Consider the following 20,057-nt stretch of genomic DNA (forward strand, 5'->3'; position numbering starts at 1 on the left):
AACTTTTTAGGACTACGAATCTTCTCACACATCATGTGCTGATGGCTCCCTTCTTGCACTATGGGACTATTAGCACACCTCTGTGTAATTGTTAAGAGTATCATACATGGAAGTAACCTAAGACACTGGTTAAAGGCAACTTATTTGCTGAGGAAAGTTAAGAAGAAGACAACTAGTTCAGCCCACTAAGTGCTGATATTTTCACATGCATACAATACAGAATGTCGCTTCTAAATAAATCGGCAGTCACCTTACATTTTGGAATGCTCTTACAAGGCAGTGTTAAGTTCAACGTACTTAATGTTGTCTGCTTTTTAGATTATAAAGACACAGAAAACATATTCAAACAGATGTCAGTAAACTTCCTTTTTTAGTTTCGAGAAGGAAAAAAAATCCAATAATGGCCAAACTGTGCATCCTGTATCTTCTGACTTTCAGAGTTCAGCTTGGCTCTGCCATTTACTTCAGATTCCTCCTCAGCCTGCATCAGAGAGATCAGAGAAGAGAGATCAGACCATTACGGCAGACGCACACCAAAGCCACCATTGCTTCCGTCTCCATCAACGTGCCTCAGGACCACGCAGCATTTCCAAAAAGTTTATCATCGGTGTTATCAAAAGCTGCAGGTGAAAAAGGAACAAAATATGCTTGGTCCTGCCATGTTGTGAGGATATCAACCTAATTAGATGATTTGGGATATGAAGGGGCCCTCAGCACAGAACTGACCAGCTTTTTCCATATACACATAGAAATATTTGGTCAGCCATCAAGTTTGTATCAAATACTGTTAATTTTCAAGTTCCACAAGAAATAAAACTTTACTAATAGTCAAAGCAAATTCTCATCTAAATGAAATCAGATAAGACTAAATCGTTTATTCCAAAATATTTTACTACAAATGATGTGTAACTGATTACATCCAACTTTACTAGACATGTTATCAGTGATTAATATGACAGATTAATATATTAACTCTCTAAGAAAGGAAGATCTTATTGTTCCAAATCTCTTTTTTGAATTAAATTATTAGTTTGCTACGTGGGTCATTTCACAGCTGGCTCTGACTTTTCTTGGTTTCGATGCAGCAATTAATTCTGCTCCGAATGAAGGGAACAGAAAGATGTCAGTATTTCTGCAGTCTCTGGTTACAGTGTTACTTGAGATTGAGAGAGATTCAAATACATCTTTTTTTAGCACTGAACTTTTACAATCCTTAAAGGTCAGGTGACTAACAAAATAAAAAACACTTTCTACAAAGTAGAATAAATTACTGATTACAGTCACCATATATTACATTTATTTTTAGTGACCATAAATAGGTATTTTTGAAGTTTCATCAGTTTCTGATCCAAATGTACAATTCATGTGTAAACAGTGATGACAAAGCGTAAGTATCCCTGCATTTACTCTGACTAAGATCAGAGGAGCACCAGGAGGAGGTGTTCAAGCAGTGAGGCCTTACTTTGTTTCCCTGTTAGTACTTCCAACAGAACAACCTCCAAAATCACTGTGGGTTGCTCTGGAAGCATCAGGATCTTTATGGAAAGGCCTGGTCTCAGACCTCCCAGGTCTATGGTCCCTGTAATGATTTTTGGTCAGAACAAGCACCAAGAACAGTAGATTATGATTGAGTTGGAACCACTCAGGCAAATCTGACACATTCAACTCTCTGTAGCTGGATGTGATGCAACTTGGAGTGCTGTGAGAGCCAGCCAATGTCACATGGAGATGGCTCTCATGATTATTTAAAGGTGGTGGTGAGCCAGAAAGCAGCAAAAGCAAATGTCAGCATATTTTGGTGTTGTCTGCCCTCACTTCTTCCCATAGGAACAAATCTTCCTGAAAAGGAGTTTCAGGCATGTGGATGATAAGAAAGTGATTGAAAACAGACAAATAGCAAGGGAAGCTCCAAGTGGGTGTGAGGAAAAGACAAAAGTGGCAGCGGGGGGCATTTGTGCAGCGCTATGGTCTGTGGCATTGCCATCCCTGAAAACTTTCAGAACTCCACAGCAATCCAATCTGACTTCAAAGGCAGTTGTAGGCAATTGTAACAGTAGCATAGAGATGGTTCTGTTTTTAATCCCACACTTCATGATTTCCACCCACAATCATAGATTCTTTCTTCTCTAAAAGAGTGGTCAGGCACTGGAATTGGCTGCCCAGGGAGGTGGTGGAGTAACCAACCCTGGAGGTGTTCACGGAACGTTTGGATGTTGTGTTGAGGGCCATGGTTTAGTGAGAACTATTGGTGATGGGTGGATGGTTGGACTGGATGGTAGGTCTTTTCCAATGGTAGGTCTTTTCCAACCTTGGTGATTCTGTGATTCTGTGATTCAGGCAGTAATACCACTGGAACACTGGTGCTTAAATGGAGCTTGAAGGACTTCAGAAATTTCCAGGTTATGCTGAGAACAAAGGTAATATTCTACTTTACTGAAAACTTGCAGTCATTCATTATACGTAGGAATTCAACAGCCATTGCAACTTATGTTCACAAAACTGTGCAACTTTAAGTTGGCAAGGTTTGCACTTTTACAAAGCAATTGAGGAACCCAGTGACAGGTGCACACACTGAAATGCCCCAATCCCATTATGCTCAGTGCTGGCTTACAAAGCGTCTGATGGCTGTATCTGCTCAACTCTCTGATTTTTTTGTTAGCTCACAATGGTTTTTAGAAATGTTTTTTTGAGCAACCTGGTCTAGAGGGAGGTGTCACTGCCTATAGCAGGGGTTGAAATTAGATGATTTTAAAGGTCCCTTCCAACCCAAACCTTTCTATGATTCTATGAAGCCAAATGGTGAAGCAGTGTTTCTATGAGTGTATTGAAACTGGCTTCAGCTGCAGAGCTTCCAGAGTTACACTGCAGTTTTACAGAAGTTAGTAAAACACAGCACCAGTTATTTACATTGTTAATTGGATGCATGCTTCATGCAGAGAAGTGATTCGTATGATTTTGTACATTACACAATAAAAATGTGCAGTGCTAAGGCAGCAGACTAAAAAGATGTTAAAGAGCTTTGAATGTTTATCACAACAGCAGGCTGTTCAAGGACTAACAACAGAGACCTAAAGATAGGAAGAATACTATGTAGTCTAAACCTGTTTCATTTATCTCATAACTTTATAATGCAGATAAAACCTGTAACACCTGAAAAATAGATATGTAAACTTTAATTTTTGCTTATTTTCCTACCCTATAGTAATTTACTCCACTTTAAAATCACTGAGCAGCCCTCTGTTAAAAATATTATCACATATCTCTGTTAAAAATATTATTAGTAAAATTCTCATGAAGGTTTCAAACAGACTGGGTTTCAGTGTTGGTGTGAGCGTACAGCAGGTCTGCACGTAATGGCCTCCAGACCCAGATGAGCCCTGCTAATTTGCTGACCTCTCTTGCCATTTGCACGTGCCATTTGGTCTTCTAAGGTCAGGCAGATAACACACATCTCCTGGAAGGGAGGCAGACTAATGCAGGCAGATGTGCCCCTGCCCCCCTGCCCACCAGCATGCAGCTCCCAGTGAGAACATGCCTGTAAGGAATGTGCTCATCTGGACGTGGAGGGGGCACGTGTGGTCTGGCTGGCAAAGCTCATCAGGAGACACGCACCCTCATTCAGCTATTTGAAAAAGGGGTTGTTCTTTTCAAGGGTACAGTGTGTCTTTCAGCGTGTGTTCTATTACTGCATGAAGCGTTCCGTGCTGTATCTAAAGATCATTTCTCTTTCCCAGTTTTGGGCACAGACAGCTAGCTGCACAGGGAACTGGAATGGGGAGGAAAGAAAGGGTGTTTCCAAATCAGCAACCTCCAGGTAAATGGCAGAATTCATGGCCAAAAAGGAATGCCTTCTATCACTGTCTGTAATGCTGAATGATGTGGCAGTGTTAGGTATTGCAAATTTGGTGCATATGAAAGCTACTTTTTTTGAGTAACTACTACAGAAATTTAGTTTAGACGGAAGATCACAGCATTTGAGTATAACCTTACATTTGTATTGATATAGTTATCTTCTGCCTTCTAAAGAGATTATGGATTAGCACATGAAGAATCATTCAGCACCACATTTAGCAAAACTGTAAACACAGATAAAGAAAATACCATGAAGGTACGCAGCGCAGTGGCTTTAATTATGGTCCCCTGAAAGCACTCCCACTCACCTTTGCAGGTATCAAATCTACTCCAGAAAAAAGGCAAGCAACCACTCAGTTGTCTGAATTGCCAATTGTAATCTTACAGGGACCATGGTAACCAGAAACTGCTCACACCTGATATCCAGCCCAATAGCTCTGCTTCAGCGATGCTATTTCAGAATTTCCTCTCTTCATCCTTATAGTTTAACTTATCTAGCATTCCACTGACTCCTCTCATATGCCACAACATGATTTTCACATCCCATCAGTGGCAAGAAAACTCCTTGTGTTTCTCTTCCTCAGCCTTCATAATTAATTGCCAGTTGGTACTTTCTAGACCTCACTGAGATGGTTACGTTTTTCCTTCCACACTCCCACCAAGGAAAGGCAGTGAGAGGGGCTGTAGCTGCTGCAAAAGGCACTCCAGGCCGGTTGGAAAACATGATCTCAGCTCTGCCCTAGTGCTCCAGCTGGTATCACCAAGTATTTTATGCACTTAATTCTGAATGGCATTGAATTACTTGCAGGCAGTGGCTAAATGCAGCCAGAGGGTGCTCAGCTAAAACTTCACGTATTTGTATCTTAACTCTGTAGTTCCCATTTTTTTCTGAAGACAAGGCTGAGAGTATTCCCTATTTTTGAAGGTGCAGAAGCGTGCTGAAATTGATATTCAGTATGAGAATGATATTTAAGGTTGCGTGGAGGTAATGCTCCTCTCCCTCCCCCAAATAAGAGAACTATATTCTCTAACATGACATAAGAGCATGATTCTAAGTCATCTTTTGGGTACACAACTAATACTGATGCGACTCCAAGATCCTTGAACTACACAGGACTAACACAGTGGCCAGGAGATTTCTTATGGTTAGCTGACACAATCTAGAGTAGGAATTATTAGTCAACTCTATCATTTAAATACGCTGCCATATTTTCAAACACTGCACATGCACTGGAGAAACAAAAGGTGACTTTCCCACCGAATTCTGAACTGCAAACCTATAACAATATTTACCTTAATGAGTAAGGAAATGTGGGCAGACACTGCTGGTTACAGTTTAAGTTTACAACATCAAAATTTCAACAACTTTCCTACTCAGGGAAAATTAATAACAGCGTTTCCCATCAGAAGGTATTGAGTATCTTTAAAATGGTTATTTGTTTTCTTTTAATTAATTCCTGCCAATATCTCTAAATGTTCAAAACTAACTTTTAAAATCCAATATGAAGTTGCTATTGTTTTTGTATTATCAAAAAAGAAAGATTAATGACACATTTCAGTAACTGAGTAATAAGTGGCTTTCTTCATTGTTCAAGCTATATGTAATCCTCAGTGGATCTTAGATGTAGGTTAAAAAGGTATTTAATGCCTATTTTTCAGTTGCCAAGGGTCAAAAATCACCTAGCTTGTATAAAGAAAGAGGAAACATCTGTTGGAATAATTTATTTGGCTAACACAGAGGGTAGGATTAAAATTCACTGATTTCTTTGGTCTGATACTGAATTTCAATTAAACAATGGAAGTAATTGTTCAGTTTGACAAAATTTCCTTTGCTTCACACTTGGGCACACTTGTGCATATCACTGATTACTGAATCTGACTAGGGAATACTCTGATTTGTGATTACTTCATGTCTGCCTGCACTCCAAGAAAGAATATTCTTGTATTTCGACTTGTTTTTCACTTTCCTAAACATTTTAAAGAATTCACAAACCATTTTCTAATTCTCAAGACTCTTTGGTTTCAATGACATTCCTCCAGTAACAAGAATATGTTGCTAAGACATATTAAGACAGAGTATGTCTTAAGATGAGCAATTACACGTGAAATGGCATATATGTAATTACACATGTATGGCAACCTCTGGCATCCAGGAGAAGAGTCCTACTTTCAAAGCTTGTTGAAATATCAAATGTATGGTGCCTTACTGTTGTTCACTATAATCTTTTGTGAATCCAATTAAAAACATGTGTATATGTACATGTCTATATTATATATGTGTATATTATATTAATACATATTATATAATGTGTATATAATATATATATGTAGGTATATATTATATCTGTATAATCTCTCAAATTGTAATAGCTTACATTTGCAAATTAAATAAAGACAGATTGCATAGAAAATACAATCTTTGCCTTTCTAAAGTCAAAAGGAATTTCAAAAGGGCTAGGATTGTACTCCAGCTTCCTAATACTGGCAGAACTTTTTCAAATCAAGAAGCTCATCAGTTGAGCAGCTTTTTCACATAACAGAGTAGAATCAGAATGTTTTGTTTAAAGGGAGACAGCAGAAGTTCTTTCACTGAAGAAGGTAAATTGGAGGTACTGTACACGCACATTCCATTCTCCACTAGAACTAAAGGGCACGGTAAATGAAAGCTTAGTTTTATTCAGCCTGGCTCAAAAGACAAAATACTAATAAAGATGAAATGTAGGCTGACAGAACACTGAGTTTTAAGCTTATTTCACAAAGGAATGCCTGCAGTTCTTGTTTTTGAATTTCTCCATTGCTGTGTGCCTTCTGCATCAGGAAAAAAGTATCAAGAATAGGTGCATTTGTGAGTTCAGTCTCTTCTTAGGACAGAATATATCCATTGCCATATGAAGAGCAAACTACTACTTCAAAATTGAATTGTAATTCCTCTTCCCTTTTTAAGGGAAAAGTAGATATTTTTAATTGGAACAAATAATTGGGAGGAACAAAACCAAAGGAATGGGAAGTGATAAATTGTCAAGAATAAAATAGTGTTAAATGTTGCTCAATCAAAACTTCAAGCCTACTAATAAATTCTGATTTGAAAGTAAACTAAAATGCTACATTTAGTGCTTTAGTTACAAAAGAATAGCTATGTCAGTTAAATTGGTTTGTTTTACATATAGGATTGCTTAAACAATGTTTTTTGTTGTTGTTGTCCAGTAGAGCTGATAAATAACAAAAGAGTTAAGTTACAAGTAATATTAAAAGACTGGAAGGAATGGTGTTGGGTTCCAAATACTGAACTAAACAGAAACACTTTTAACAGGTAACACTGGAAAAACTGAGGTCCCAAATTGCAATTCCTATTAGATTTTATTCTCACAGTCATGTTAGAGCTGGCAAGGATGCCTTTGCGAATAGGGAATACATACACTGAACTCCAAATTGTTTAAGTTTATCTAATGTCTGAATGTCTGTAAGGCACACACATCAGATTTCCTTTCCTTATTATCTCATCGGTCTTCAGCCGATGCTACAGGAACACGCTAGGCATGTATAAAATACACTGAACGTGTCCACTAGACATAAGCTGTAGTAGTGAAAAGCTTCTCCTTCACATAATGCTGCATGCAGAGTATCAGTGTTCACCAGTGTTGCTGACAGTGACTGCATTTCCAAGAATCTGTATTGTTTTACCTTTTTTACATGATGATCAAATTCTTATGATAAACCAGTAACACCCGAGTACAGTTCTTACTGTTACCTTGTCTGCTGATTTATAACCAGAAACCAGAATCTATTATCCTGACTTACAACAAAATAAAGACAACAAACACAACACCATTTAAAAAACTAAAACAGATTTGAGATGCAATTCTACTTCGTGAACTTGTTTTCCACTGGCTCGGCACGAACTGTAAAAGCAGTCTCCAAAAGAATTAAGAGCAAGATGGCTGAGGTACATACCTGAGTTTTCCTCTGATTTATTTTCTTCCACAGTTGCTGGCAGAGGATTCCTTCTATCTTCGTGGATCTCAGACAGAATTAAAATATTTGTTTTTTCTGTCAGAGATGGACTATCATTAAAAGGAAGAATAGAATGAGGTGTTTCAAAGCCAGCTGCAGAAACCAAAGAAAAAAAATTAATTCAACATTCCAAGTCAAATTGTATCTGTTTTAAGATTTAATATAGTTAATTGTGAGTTTTGCATCTCAAAATGAATTTGTTTTCTCACTTGAGGAACTCAGTGTATTTCTTTTAAGGCTTTTCCTTTAAGACTGATGTTTTTGTAAGTTTCAAACTTTTCCTTCTGCTAGTTGTGTATTTTGTAACGGCCCTTCTCAGGGCTGGCGGCATAAACAGATTAAGTATAGAAGTCTGGTGTATTTCAGAGATACCTACTGCAAAACATTCAACACTTTCTTTTGTTATATGCATGGAAAGCAATCATGGGTATTTACAAACATTTAAAACATACCAGCTACTCCTTCCCATGATTCTGGGAGGCTGCGGTGGGGAAATCTGAGACACCCATGAGCTGGCTCTAGAATTAAATTTGGTATTGGAAAAGTTCAATTTCAACTCCTATGCCTTTGTCTGACTGCCACTGAAAGCCTCATCTCTAATATGTTTACTGTTAGCTGCTATTACAGTGCAGTCATGAAGTAAGTGATTAGTTTGCTTACAAAAATGTAGATAGTCTGCATGTTCATTTGTCATTCTTCCTTTGCTTTTTTTCCTGACAGCTTTGGAGGCTTTCCAATTCATTAGGAACACTCTTTCCATTTCTTTAATTTCTTTCCCATCAAGGTATTCTGCCAAAGAAAAGAGAACATTTTCTATGATACCAGAAGAGTATTTGGTCTCTTAAAATTCCTTTTTTTTCCCCCCTCTTTTTTAGTCTGTTGGTAAAAAATGATAATAAAAAATCCAATGATACATTCCAGCTTGATATTCATATTTTAATTAGATGCAGGAGTGAGTTGACATGTCTTAAATGAAAAAGAAAGCACCAATTCTTTTTATAATTTTCAAGATATATATATATATATATATTCAGTTAAAATTCTGATTTCATGATTAAGGACAAATGTTATACACCAGAAATTCAAACTGGTGTGATAGGAAGTACTGTCACCAGAACACCTAAGCAACCCACACAGGCTGACAGAGGAACTTATCTTTTAAAACTAGTTTCACACCTGGAATGTGAACACAAAGAAGTCTTGCTGTCTTATAATGATCTCGCTAATCATCTATCACTAAAACTAATGGTTACTATTACCAGCAGCAGAAGCTATGTAACAAACTGTGCAGTTACTAAAGGAGCAGTTCTAGCTACCTTCCTTGTACATAAAGTCAGAATGTATCATTTGACAGAACTATACAGGACAATAATTGGCTTTATATACACAGTGCCATTCAAGAATGGTTAATGTAGCAGCTATTTTCTAAAACAGAAAGGGTTAAGAGCAGGTTCTTTCATTGGCTATTGCTTTTATTTTTTACCTAAAGTTGGTGACTGTACAACAATCCTATCCCTGTACTTTGGTTTGTGGCAGATGGGGTTTCCTGTGAGATCCATGCTGCACAGCTTTGTCCATTTGTGTAATACAACCTCCAAATCCTACAATTAACACAAGAACAGAATACTGTGGTTATTTTCCCTTCCCCACCGAAGAACACAACAGCAATGAGATTTGTTCAGTCAGGCCCTAAACCCGTGCACAGAAGTCTCTTCAGTGAGGTTATTCGTGTACTTTGAGAATGTGCACTCTCAAAGTGGTGTACAGCATTCCAGCAATGTATCAAAGTTGCACAGCGAAAATGGTGCAGCAGTTGAAAAACTGTTTTTAAAGATACAGTGATGCCAGCTATGGAAAATTACCACTACAATTCCCACTACAATCCTACCTATGAACTCCTACCAGATAAAAATGCACATGCATCAAGTAAACTGTGCACCCCCGTGCTCCCACATTGCCCTTACAATATCACAGAGTCTGAAGAGATTTTGAAAAATGTGTGAATAACTATTTCACAAAGACCCTAAAAAAAGCTACAAGGCCCGTAAAACACAGCAGATTCTCTCTCTGTTTATACACACATAAATTGTATTTCGAAGGGAAAAAGTAATCCCCACCCTTCAATAACTGTGGGTGGTTGGTTATAGTATTGGCCCAAATAGTGAAATTTTTGAAATATACCTTTCTCCATCTGGATTTCTGTCTGGTGACCCAAGGGCAGTATGACCCAGAAAAAAAACAACTTCTCTCTTTTAAACACAATAAATTCAAGGTAAAAAGATGCAAATCTTAGCAGACTGCACCTTCCTACTCAGATACTCTCTGAAATCCCTTATTTTCAGAATTCCACTTAACCGTCATTATTGTTCATTATTGATATGCTTCCCCCTATATCTATAAAGCTTAAGCAAGGATTTAAAACAATGTAGATGAACGCAAGAGATTTTTTTAATGTTGTACAGTTGTATTAATTTGAAAAAAAAACAAAAAATCCCACAATGATTATGATTTGATAGATTCTAAACTGTGAAGTCCACAGAATTTTGCACTGTGATGCCAACAATGGAATATCTAGCAATTAGAGATCTCTTAGCTCCTTCAAACTTAGAAAATCACTCGGGGAATTCTGGATTTAGGTTAAGGTTATTAAAAAGAAATAGGATTTAGTTTATTTATTTATTCTTACCTGGGCATTCAAGCATTGTTATTGAAATTTACAACGTGTTCTGGATTTCACTAGAGAGACTTTTTTCAGGTAATAGTTTTGGAACACAACATTGTCTACTACTGAAATAAAATGTATACAGTTTAACTTTGATGAATGCATACTAAGAGTCCTGTAGGTTTTTGTTAGCTGTTACTTACTTGATAAATGACCCAGAACATGCTTACTCCAGTGTGTGTTTATCTAAGAGCACACTAATCCTGTGCTGAAATATGATTACCCTTTCGATACGCTCTAGTTGTTCATTGCCTTCCTGTCTCTAATAAAGTGCTTTCACTTCCCAGCCTTTCAATAAGCTGTACTAAAGGGACCAGACACTCTTTTGGGCAGTCTCCGTTTGATAAATGATCATGTCATGCTATCACTTTGAGGTCTGCTACAAAATACTGACGAGCAAATTATATTCCATCTATGGGGGGAGCGGGGGAAGGGCAAGTGCCTTAGTAGGCAGCTGTAGTGCTGGCAGAAACGTTCCTACCAATTAAAGATGGCCATTTAAGAATTGGTATTTGACCAGTTTGCTCCAGTTTTTATCGGAGATGTCGAGTACAACCACCCTAGCTACATCTACAGACAGCCATTTGTCACCGTTTTGACTACCTGTCATAATCAGTTGGAGAAAATCTATAATTTTTCTCTCGTTCCTGACTCAATTCTGAAGTGAATGAATTCATCTTTTGTGATATCCTTTTGTCATAATCAATACTGGGCAGAGGTTGAATAAATTAAAGACTTGGAAAATACTGACTTATATACGTGTTTCTAGCAGTACTTTTACTGTCTAGCCAAACACTTTGGTCATAATCTCCCCAAATCTGAAGTCTATTCTTTATACATGTATATACACACATACGCACTCTGTGTCATCAGGACTTTTTAAATTAAAAATAGCTTTGAAAAAAATTCCCCTTAGTATTCTTACCAAAACATACAGCAACCTAGAAGACCTAGTGAGCCTAACTGAAGAAGCTGAGTAGAATGAAATAGTAACAAGCAATAGAAAGCAAAGAAAAGCCAATTCTATAAAAATCAGTGATACTGTTGATAACTCGCATAACATGCATTTTACAGGTGGCAGGCTCAGTAAATTGTTTTCCATGTGCTGGGTGGAATTACCTACTTTCTGTTCTGTCTACTGTTCTGACCACGTTACGTACAATTCAGGCACGTGAAGCGAGGTCATATGCCTTGTGTCTCCTAACTATGCTAACAATTCCCTGAATTAGCCAGAGCATGAATTCACTAGCCCTGATTTTCTACTATGCTGAAATCAGCATGGCATCGTTGAAAATGGAGGGAATACAGGTTTATATCAAAATGTGATAAAAGCTGAGATAAATGTCTAAACATCAAGTGATTGTACTAATTATAAAAAGTAAGCAAAGTTTATGTGAGAAAGTTGCCTTTCATGCATTTGTTACTTTTTCACAATTCCCTTTTTTTCACAGACCCCACTTCATTCCTGCTGTCATCTACCTCTGCTACACAGCTTACAGCTGTTGAGCAGACCTGCTAAGATCTGGATGGCTTCTCCACAACTTCTCTTCCCACTGGATGAAGCAGAGCTGGGTACTGACTCTCCGTTGCTCCTCACTCACTGAGGCACCAGCACAGTCTCTGATCAATGCAAAAAATTCCTGGGAATGATCTTGCTGGCAGCGTTGGGGTGGTAGGAATGGGAATATGGGATTTAGATCTGGATATGCAGCTGTGTTACCCCGTTTGTTTGACACATTTAATACAGTTTCACAGGTCTGAAAGAATACAAATAGAAATACTCTACTTGTACCTTCAAAACTTGGACACTGCTTATATAGCCAAGGACAGCCATCTTCAAAAATTACCAGAGCTTGATCTGAGTTTAAATGATAGCAGGAGCAGCAGGTAACTCAAATGCTAACCACATATTTTTTCAACACCTGTGATTATATCACATGGAAATCTATATGTCTAATTTACTAGGATAGATATTAGTTCTTGTCTGCCCGATGAGAAAATAATGAATTCTAATAATTAACTAAAAAATATACCCATAGTTGCTGAACAATGTATTGTTTTCATCCATTTATTCTGTCTCAGAAGACACTGTTTTTTTTCCTCTGACACACTGAAGATACCACTTCTAAACTGGCATCTTCATCCTTAGTATCAACCAGCTGTTTGACTAAGATGATCTTCTTTAAGATCATCACAACTGAAGGATTTTGTACTCACAAGAAGGAAAGAAACAATGAAAAAAATCACACACTAAGCTTTCTTTTGAAATGGATCATTTTTGAGAGGAATCCTTTTAGAAAGACACACATACCTATTTAAAAAACCCCAGTGTTATTTTGATTCAGCCAACATATCCAGTATGGTTTTAATTATCTAACCTAAGCCTATATGAATTGTACTTCTATGTGAATTCAATTACAGTTACCAGCCAGAAGCATAGCTTGAAATACAAACCATTAATAATACACTAGCTAAAAAAAAAAGAATAAAAAGAATGCATTATTCAACATTTTTAGTATTAAAATATATTTTAAACAGAGTCCAAATAAAGTATATTGACCCAGGTATTTGCTAGATACGTACAGGAATCTCCTCATCAGAAAACAGAACTGCCAAACTAAATATAAAAGGCATTACGTATTCTAAGTTAGTTGCCATACTTGTTTGAGTAATTACTAACTTATAGTAGCTTAGTTTTTGTAAGAAAATAGAATGTATATGCAAACCAGTAACAAGACAGTTTAATTTAATCAAAGTATTTTCTTGATGAATTGGGTTATGATAGAAGCCAATTCATTCCAGTATTTATTAACTAAATAAGTCAAAAGAAAGCAAAACATGAATGCCTCATGTTTATATGAAATGAAAACAGTGTTTATCAGGAATCATTTATCAAGTTTGTTCTTTCATGCCTGTACCATCCAGTGATAGTGTTAGCTGTGTTAGCATACTGTTCATTGTAGATTTACTACTCAGTATTATTGAGCATGAAACTCAAATTATTTTTTGAACTTTTATTTATGTCAAGAAATAGAAAACATCACAACTCCTAAAGGAACAGGAACATGACAAGGCCAATGTTCCTGTTCCTTTCTGAAAGTTGGAAGTTTTAAGTCCAGAACATTCTGCTTAAACCATATCTACTACTGCAAAAGGAAGAACAGAAATACTTTTCTTTCACTTGTTTTAGTTGTTACTATGGGACTTAGAGCTCTTGCTTATGAAGACTTATATTTCCTTAACAGAAAGAGATTCAACATATTCTTCCGTGTCAAATACTTCTTATGCTATGCCAACGACAGTCAAAAAGCCATTTTGATATTAGAATGGCTAAAAGAACAGTTACATAATTAGATATCCAAGAATTTGCTTTTATTTATATTTAAACTGAGAGTTAAGGACTACAATATAGTAAATAGCTGCAAGTTAATTACAAAACACTGGCCATGTACTCTGCAAATTAAACTGCTAGTAGTCACTCGGACGGTCAACACGTACATGCGTTCTCTACATTTTATACATGTTATATTATAACTTCTGTGCATGTTATATCTATCAGGTTGATAGATGCATGCACAGCTGTGTCTTCGCATAGGATTAAAGGACATTTGGACATCCCAGATGAATGGCTCTCCATTTTTAACCTCACAAGAGGTTCAGAAGCTGTAGAAGTGTTTTTTACTTCTTTACTTGTTTATTTTGTGATAAAGATGAATGTAACTTTTTTAAAATCATCCTTACTAAGTAGAAAAAATATTGATTTCAATACCTTCATATGTTGAAGTTGATTGTCAGCTGCTCTAAGATGAGAAAGATTTTCCAGAACTGCCAGTTGTTCTAATTCATCAATGTTGTTATTACTAATATTCAACACAGACAAAGATTTCTGGAGGAAAAAGGTACAAAATGATTTTTTTCATGCTATGCACAACTTGGTTGTAAATTCTTGATGGAAAGTGTCTTAAAGAACAGGTGTGTGAAGCACAAACTTGTACATGCAAACACTTCACCTCACACACTGTTTTCTCTTGGCCTTGTACCCTGTTCTGAAGTGCTGTTTATTCTGGCTTTGAAGTTAATCCAAAGTAAGATTATTTCTCAATTATTTCAGGAATTCTTAGCAAATATAGATTTTTTTTTTCCAAACAATACTGATTTTTTTTTTCCCCAGATGCTTTATGAAGTTCTAAAAGTTTACCAGCTCTACCTCAGAAGTAGACAACAGACAGAGAAATTGACTTCTCTAAGGTTACATCTGAACCACACAGAGCTGAAATCCACATCTGATACCCACGCTCCCATTGAACAGCTCAACTATCTGGTTTCTCATTTGGGCTTAATCCTGCCAGTTTCTCTGTGTGCATATCTCTGGTTTGCCCCTTTGGAACAGCAGTGAGTCACATGATGCACTTTGCCTTTTCTACCAGGTAATAGTTGCAGAGATCTTTACATTCTAGATAAGAAGTAAATGTAGTTCAGGTATTTATCTCAGGAAATACTTAATGCAGCATCACGTAAAAGCAAGGAGAAGCTTACATGTCTACAAGATGGAAACGAGTCCCTAATGCAGTCAGTTTAGAGTTATACCAGATATGGTACTTACCACTGGTTAGAAAATGTCTATTTGTTTCAGCACTCTGTATCATGAAACTTAGCCTCCTTTTCAAATCTGAGCTAAGAACAAGACCTGTGTTACAGACAGCAATTACCAGCATCATCCTGATGCACACAGTGTAACAAGCTCCTCAGACAAATGATACAGGATACTGTCAGCAAAACATGTGTTCGTAGTACACTGAGAGCTACACGGCCCATGTTTTGGCTCTTTTGTCTGACATCATTAAGAGCCCCAAATGGGAGAAGATGAGATAAGGAGACATCTTGTAAAAAGGGACAAAATACTTACTGTTTATAGAGTAAAAATAGAATGTTTTTACAGGTAGCTTAGCAAAAGATGATCAAAGATGAAAAGTCTTTCTGGAAAGAAAACCAAACCAAACCAACCTCCAGAAAACTTAAATAATAGCTAGGAAGAACAATTTGCTAGCGAGTCTTTGCAGGGTGCTGCAAAACACTGAAATATATGAGTTATCATGCTGGGAAAATTGAAGCTGTATAATCCTCCTCTACTTTCATCATCTCTCCAATGCAGAGGGAAAAAATAAAAGTGCTGTCACAGTAATGGCCCATTTATTTTAAAGAAAAATAGTAATACATATCTTGGATTATAACATTTCAAACCAGCAAGAATTAGAGCTAGGTGAAATGTTTATGATATTCACATGAAAAGAACTCACTTGTCAGTGAATGTTCTTTGTTCGTCTTCACAAAACAGATCATAAATCCCTGACTGCATCAGGAAATACAGCAAGTGAATTTTACTGCAGTACAAAACTACAAACACTAGTAATTGAAGTGTACTTCAAAAAAAAACAAACAAACTATTTCAACAATAAATTTGATGTTTACTGAGCAACTAACATCTCAAACAAAGATTTCAAAAGCTGACTTCCTGGAATTTTTATATACACAGCATGGAAGAATGGCACAACTAGAACGGAATGCTTCAGATTGCCTCTCAGTATTCCCATCAAAGAGCTGTTTGCCCCTTCTGTTTGCCATTGCACTATCTAGAGAAGTACAGGAGGCAGTAAATAAATTAATGTGATAATCAAATCAGGGAAATATCAACAAAATAATTGTTTACTCCTTGCTTATATGACAATAGGGATGGGAATCCCTCAGTAGAATTTGTCAGTCTGCCACCAGTTCTCAGAAAAAACACACACAACGATTGAGTCCTTCTAATCATTCACACTAAAAATACTGACCTATTGATTAACAGCCCATTGAAAATCTCCATGTACTTACTGCCAAGGACCTAAGGGATCTGGGATCAAAGAGAAGCTTTTCGCCAAGAGGGAGGTGTTGACTTTCAATATGTAGCTCCCTTATTTCTTTTAATTGATCCAAACCCTCTACTACAGCGATAGAGTTGCCCCCCAGGTACCTGAAGAATAAAATACAAAGTTGGTTTTACATCCTTTGAAAGTGAAAGTGAACACAAGTCATCAAAATACTATTTAAAAAAAAAGGTATTATTGTGCAGTGTTTGGAAATTATGATAGAAAAAAGTAAGGTAGCGTGCAAGTAGGACACGCACCTAATGGATTCAAGCCTTTCTTAGAACATTTATGTTTAAACAAAAAAAGAAATACATGTTAAGATGTCATTACTTTACTCATCATAGAACACTTTATTGAAAAATCATAAGCAATTCTTTTTAGTTGAAAAGCAAAACTTAACTATTGAAGAAACCTTAATGGCAACATCTTTTTTTCAATTCTTAGTGTAACAATTATTCTTTCACCAGTAAAATAAATTCACTGTTTCCAACTTACAGTTTTTCGAGGTTTTTCAGTGATGAGAGATTTTCTATGCATGAAATGCGGTTGTTCTGCAGGTAAAGGTGTGTTAAATGTGAAGCAAAGCCCAGGTTCTGGATTTGACTGATTTGGTTATCATATAAATACAAAACTCTAAGGTTTCTGCACAACGAGATGTCACCCTGTAAGAAACAACAGCAAACTGATGCCTTATTACTTTTATTCACTGCCTGTTTCTGGAAGCTGTTGATTGTTTTTACATTTAAATTTATTACTACACTTTTAACTATATTTTGTCCCAGAAAAAAAATAAATTGGTGTCAATAACAATTTCCAGCATAGATTTATGACAGCAATAGGTGGTTACTGTTTTTGCTGCCTAGAAGCTGAGGATTACAGCCATCAGCAGCAGGTAGATCAGAACCTGTGTGACTTTATTCCCTTCCCTGCCTTCATCAGAAAGATTTCAGAAAAGCACAATTGTTAGTGAGTTGTCTCCATCAAACCTTAGAGATGTAATACAAAACAGTTCTTGGCAAAGGAAGAACAATTTCTACAAAAACTTGCACATCAGTGTATTTTAATATACTTCTGATACGACAATTCCAGTCAAATGTCAAGTTTCTTTCTGCTCCTCCCCGAAAACTAAATGGTAGCACGTTTTTTATGATTTTCTCCAAAACTTCTCTGTGGCATCTGATGAACCAGTCCCAAGCAAACGGACTGATGGAATTAACAACTCACCATGGTCATTCCAAGGAGTGAGATGAATGAAAAAACCTATTTGCTTGCCTCGGTCTGTTCATATGGTACAAGGTATTTTAGACTTCTTAGCTGAAACCACGCTTTTGTTTTTGAAACAGAAATCCATTACACACAACAATTCAGTTATTCAGGGTTCAGCCATTTCAAAATGTGCTCCGTATCTTCAGGGGATTCAAATTAACTCGAGGCTTAGGAAACCGGTATAAATTTCATACCATTGAGCTCAAAGGGGGGAGGGACTGGGTTAAGGGTGCGGGTTTCGTTTTTGAAAATGGAAAGGTCATGAATTATTTTTTAAATGAATAAGCTCCAGGGAGCAATTAAAAAAAAAATATGTAGATTTTAACCTGTCTAATTTGAAAAAGCCACTACAGCAGTCCAAATCTGTTAACCTCATTTGGCTCACATCCTGTTCCTGAACTCTCCTTTCCTTTCTCAGACTTCCTCTGAAATCTAAGGACTAAACCACAGATAGACGGAAACTATTATGCTGAAAGTTAACAATCCTTCACAAAATTCCCAAGAATGGAAAAATTATGGCATTAGAAGGAATGAAATGAACATTGCACTTAATTGTATGTAATATTGTTACAACTTCCTTAAAAAAAAAGAAAAAAATCTGATCTGATTTCCTTATCTCCCTCTGTTTCACACTTCATATTTTTTACAAGGGTAACCATCAATACATACAAATCTTTAAATCAAAACCCAAACTTTTGCTGAAAACCTTTTATTCTGGCTTGGACCTAATGTCTCCAGAACTAATATAGCTGGATGTCAGCATTAGAGCACTGCCATCAGAGTCCTGCACCTACTGATTCCATGGCGATGACCTGGCTGCAGTCTGTAAGAAAGCATCAGGTCTAAATGATTAAATTTAAATATTACTTTCATATAAACAGCTAAAGAAGTGGAGTCATCATTTCTATTCTAATGACTTCGTAAGAGGTCCTTTGCAATATAGCAACCGTACGAAATAATAAAAGCAGCAAATTGTGGGTTTGTTTTTTTTTTTTGTAAGCTTCAGATTTGTGTAACACTGCAATACTGAAAATGCTGAAATATTGAAAAGATATTTCACTATTACACTTCAATTCACCACTCTTCCTTGTATAATTACATGGATTTTCTTTAATGGCAAAAATTAATAAATGTACTGATAATGCCTTTCTTGTCTGCCATACTGATGTATCTATTTCTACAGTTTCACATGGGTAAGGCAGTTGAACAAGACTTTTGGTACAGAAAGAAGTGTGCCCGTTTGATACAGAGGGACCTGGCAGACTGTTGGAGGCTCTTGTGTTTGCTGTTTTCTATGAAAAGTTTGCTTACGTATTTCAAACACATTTGAAAACCTCCACTATACCAGGAGGTAAAAGCAATTTTCCACAAAAGAGCAGCACGTTAAGCAGAGAATGCTGAAACACGTTTCCTAACTGATAGATTTTTAAGGCTTAGCTTCAGATACAAATGTTAAGGAGTAAAGTAGCTGCTATAAAATATAACCTTTGCTTTGCTTGCTGGTCTCCACAGTGATAAAAAACTCATCAGAACATTAACAATAGACCGTCTAACGGCCAGGTTAAAAGGAGGGAAGAGGAACGGATCTTACGATTGCATCTAGGTTTTTATCTGATAGATTCAGATGAGTTATTTTTCGCAGGTGCCGTCCCAAGTCCTCCTCCCTGCGGTTCCTGTGGCCGAGGCACCTGGCGACGAGGTCAGTGGTCAGCCGCACCATGGCTGCGCTGCGGGGCCGAGCCGCGCTTCCTCTCGGACTGATGTGCACATGGGACACAGAGCCTGAACGTGCCTACAAAACAAAGAGCGAAGGGTCAGGCTGCTGGCAGCCCGAGCCTTGAGCACAGCTGGTGTGTGTATTCCAGGCGTGGTGCTTCCCCACGGGAACCGGGGCACCCGAGCAGCGCTGCTTTGTGGGGAGCTGGCAGAAAGCGACAGTGAAAGCCGTAGAAGGAACTCCCTTGCTTGCTAAGACGTTTCAGCTTTTTATTTTTGTTTTAATGAAAGTAGGAGAAGATGGAAAGCAGGAAGGACGCTATTTCTTTTCACTGAGACCTGTACTTCTTTCTTGACGGTTTTACACCACAACCCTCCCAGAGCAAGCAGTACGGCGACGGAACGAGCAGGGCTACCGGCAGCGGCGGGTGCGGGACCGCTCGGCCTCCGCTCCCACAGCCGCAGCGTGACACCGAGCTCCCACACGGCTCAGGGACCTTCGCGTCCCGTGCGACGGCTGCTTGTACGGCCCCGCCCGCAGCACAGCAGGGCCGGGGCAGAAAGGGGCAGGGGTCGCTCCCGAG

General features: G+C 37.5%; 1 protein-coding gene across 1 annotated transcript; it reads right to left on the reverse strand.

The window, feature by feature from the left end:
• Window positions 1–351: 351 nt before the first annotated feature.
• Window positions 352–20,023, reverse strand: PPP1R42 (protein phosphatase 1 regulatory subunit 42). Its single transcript, XM_010708993.3, has 9 exons — window positions 19,813–20,023; window positions 19,349–19,549; window positions 16,987–17,153; window positions 16,457–16,595; window positions 14,355–14,471; window positions 9,347–9,464; window positions 8,524–8,652; window positions 7,804–7,956; window positions 352–481 (listed from the first exon to the last, which is right to left on the reverse strand). Exons 2-9 carry the CDS (start codon window positions 19,475–19,477, stop codon window positions 477–479), a joined length of 957 nt encoding a protein of 318 aa, XP_010707295.1. The 5' UTR covers window positions 19,478–19,549; window positions 19,813–20,023; the 3' UTR covers window positions 352–476.
• Between the last annotated feature and the right edge of the window lie 34 nt (window positions 20,024–20,057).

The sequence above is a fragment of the Meleagris gallopavo genome, chromosome 3 (genome assembly GCF_000146605.3).
Source record: "Meleagris gallopavo isolate NT-WF06-2002-E0010 breed Aviagen turkey brand Nicholas breeding stock chromosome 3, Turkey_5.1, whole genome shotgun sequence".
NCBI lineage: Eukaryota > Metazoa > Chordata > Aves > Galliformes > Phasianidae > Meleagris > Meleagris gallopavo.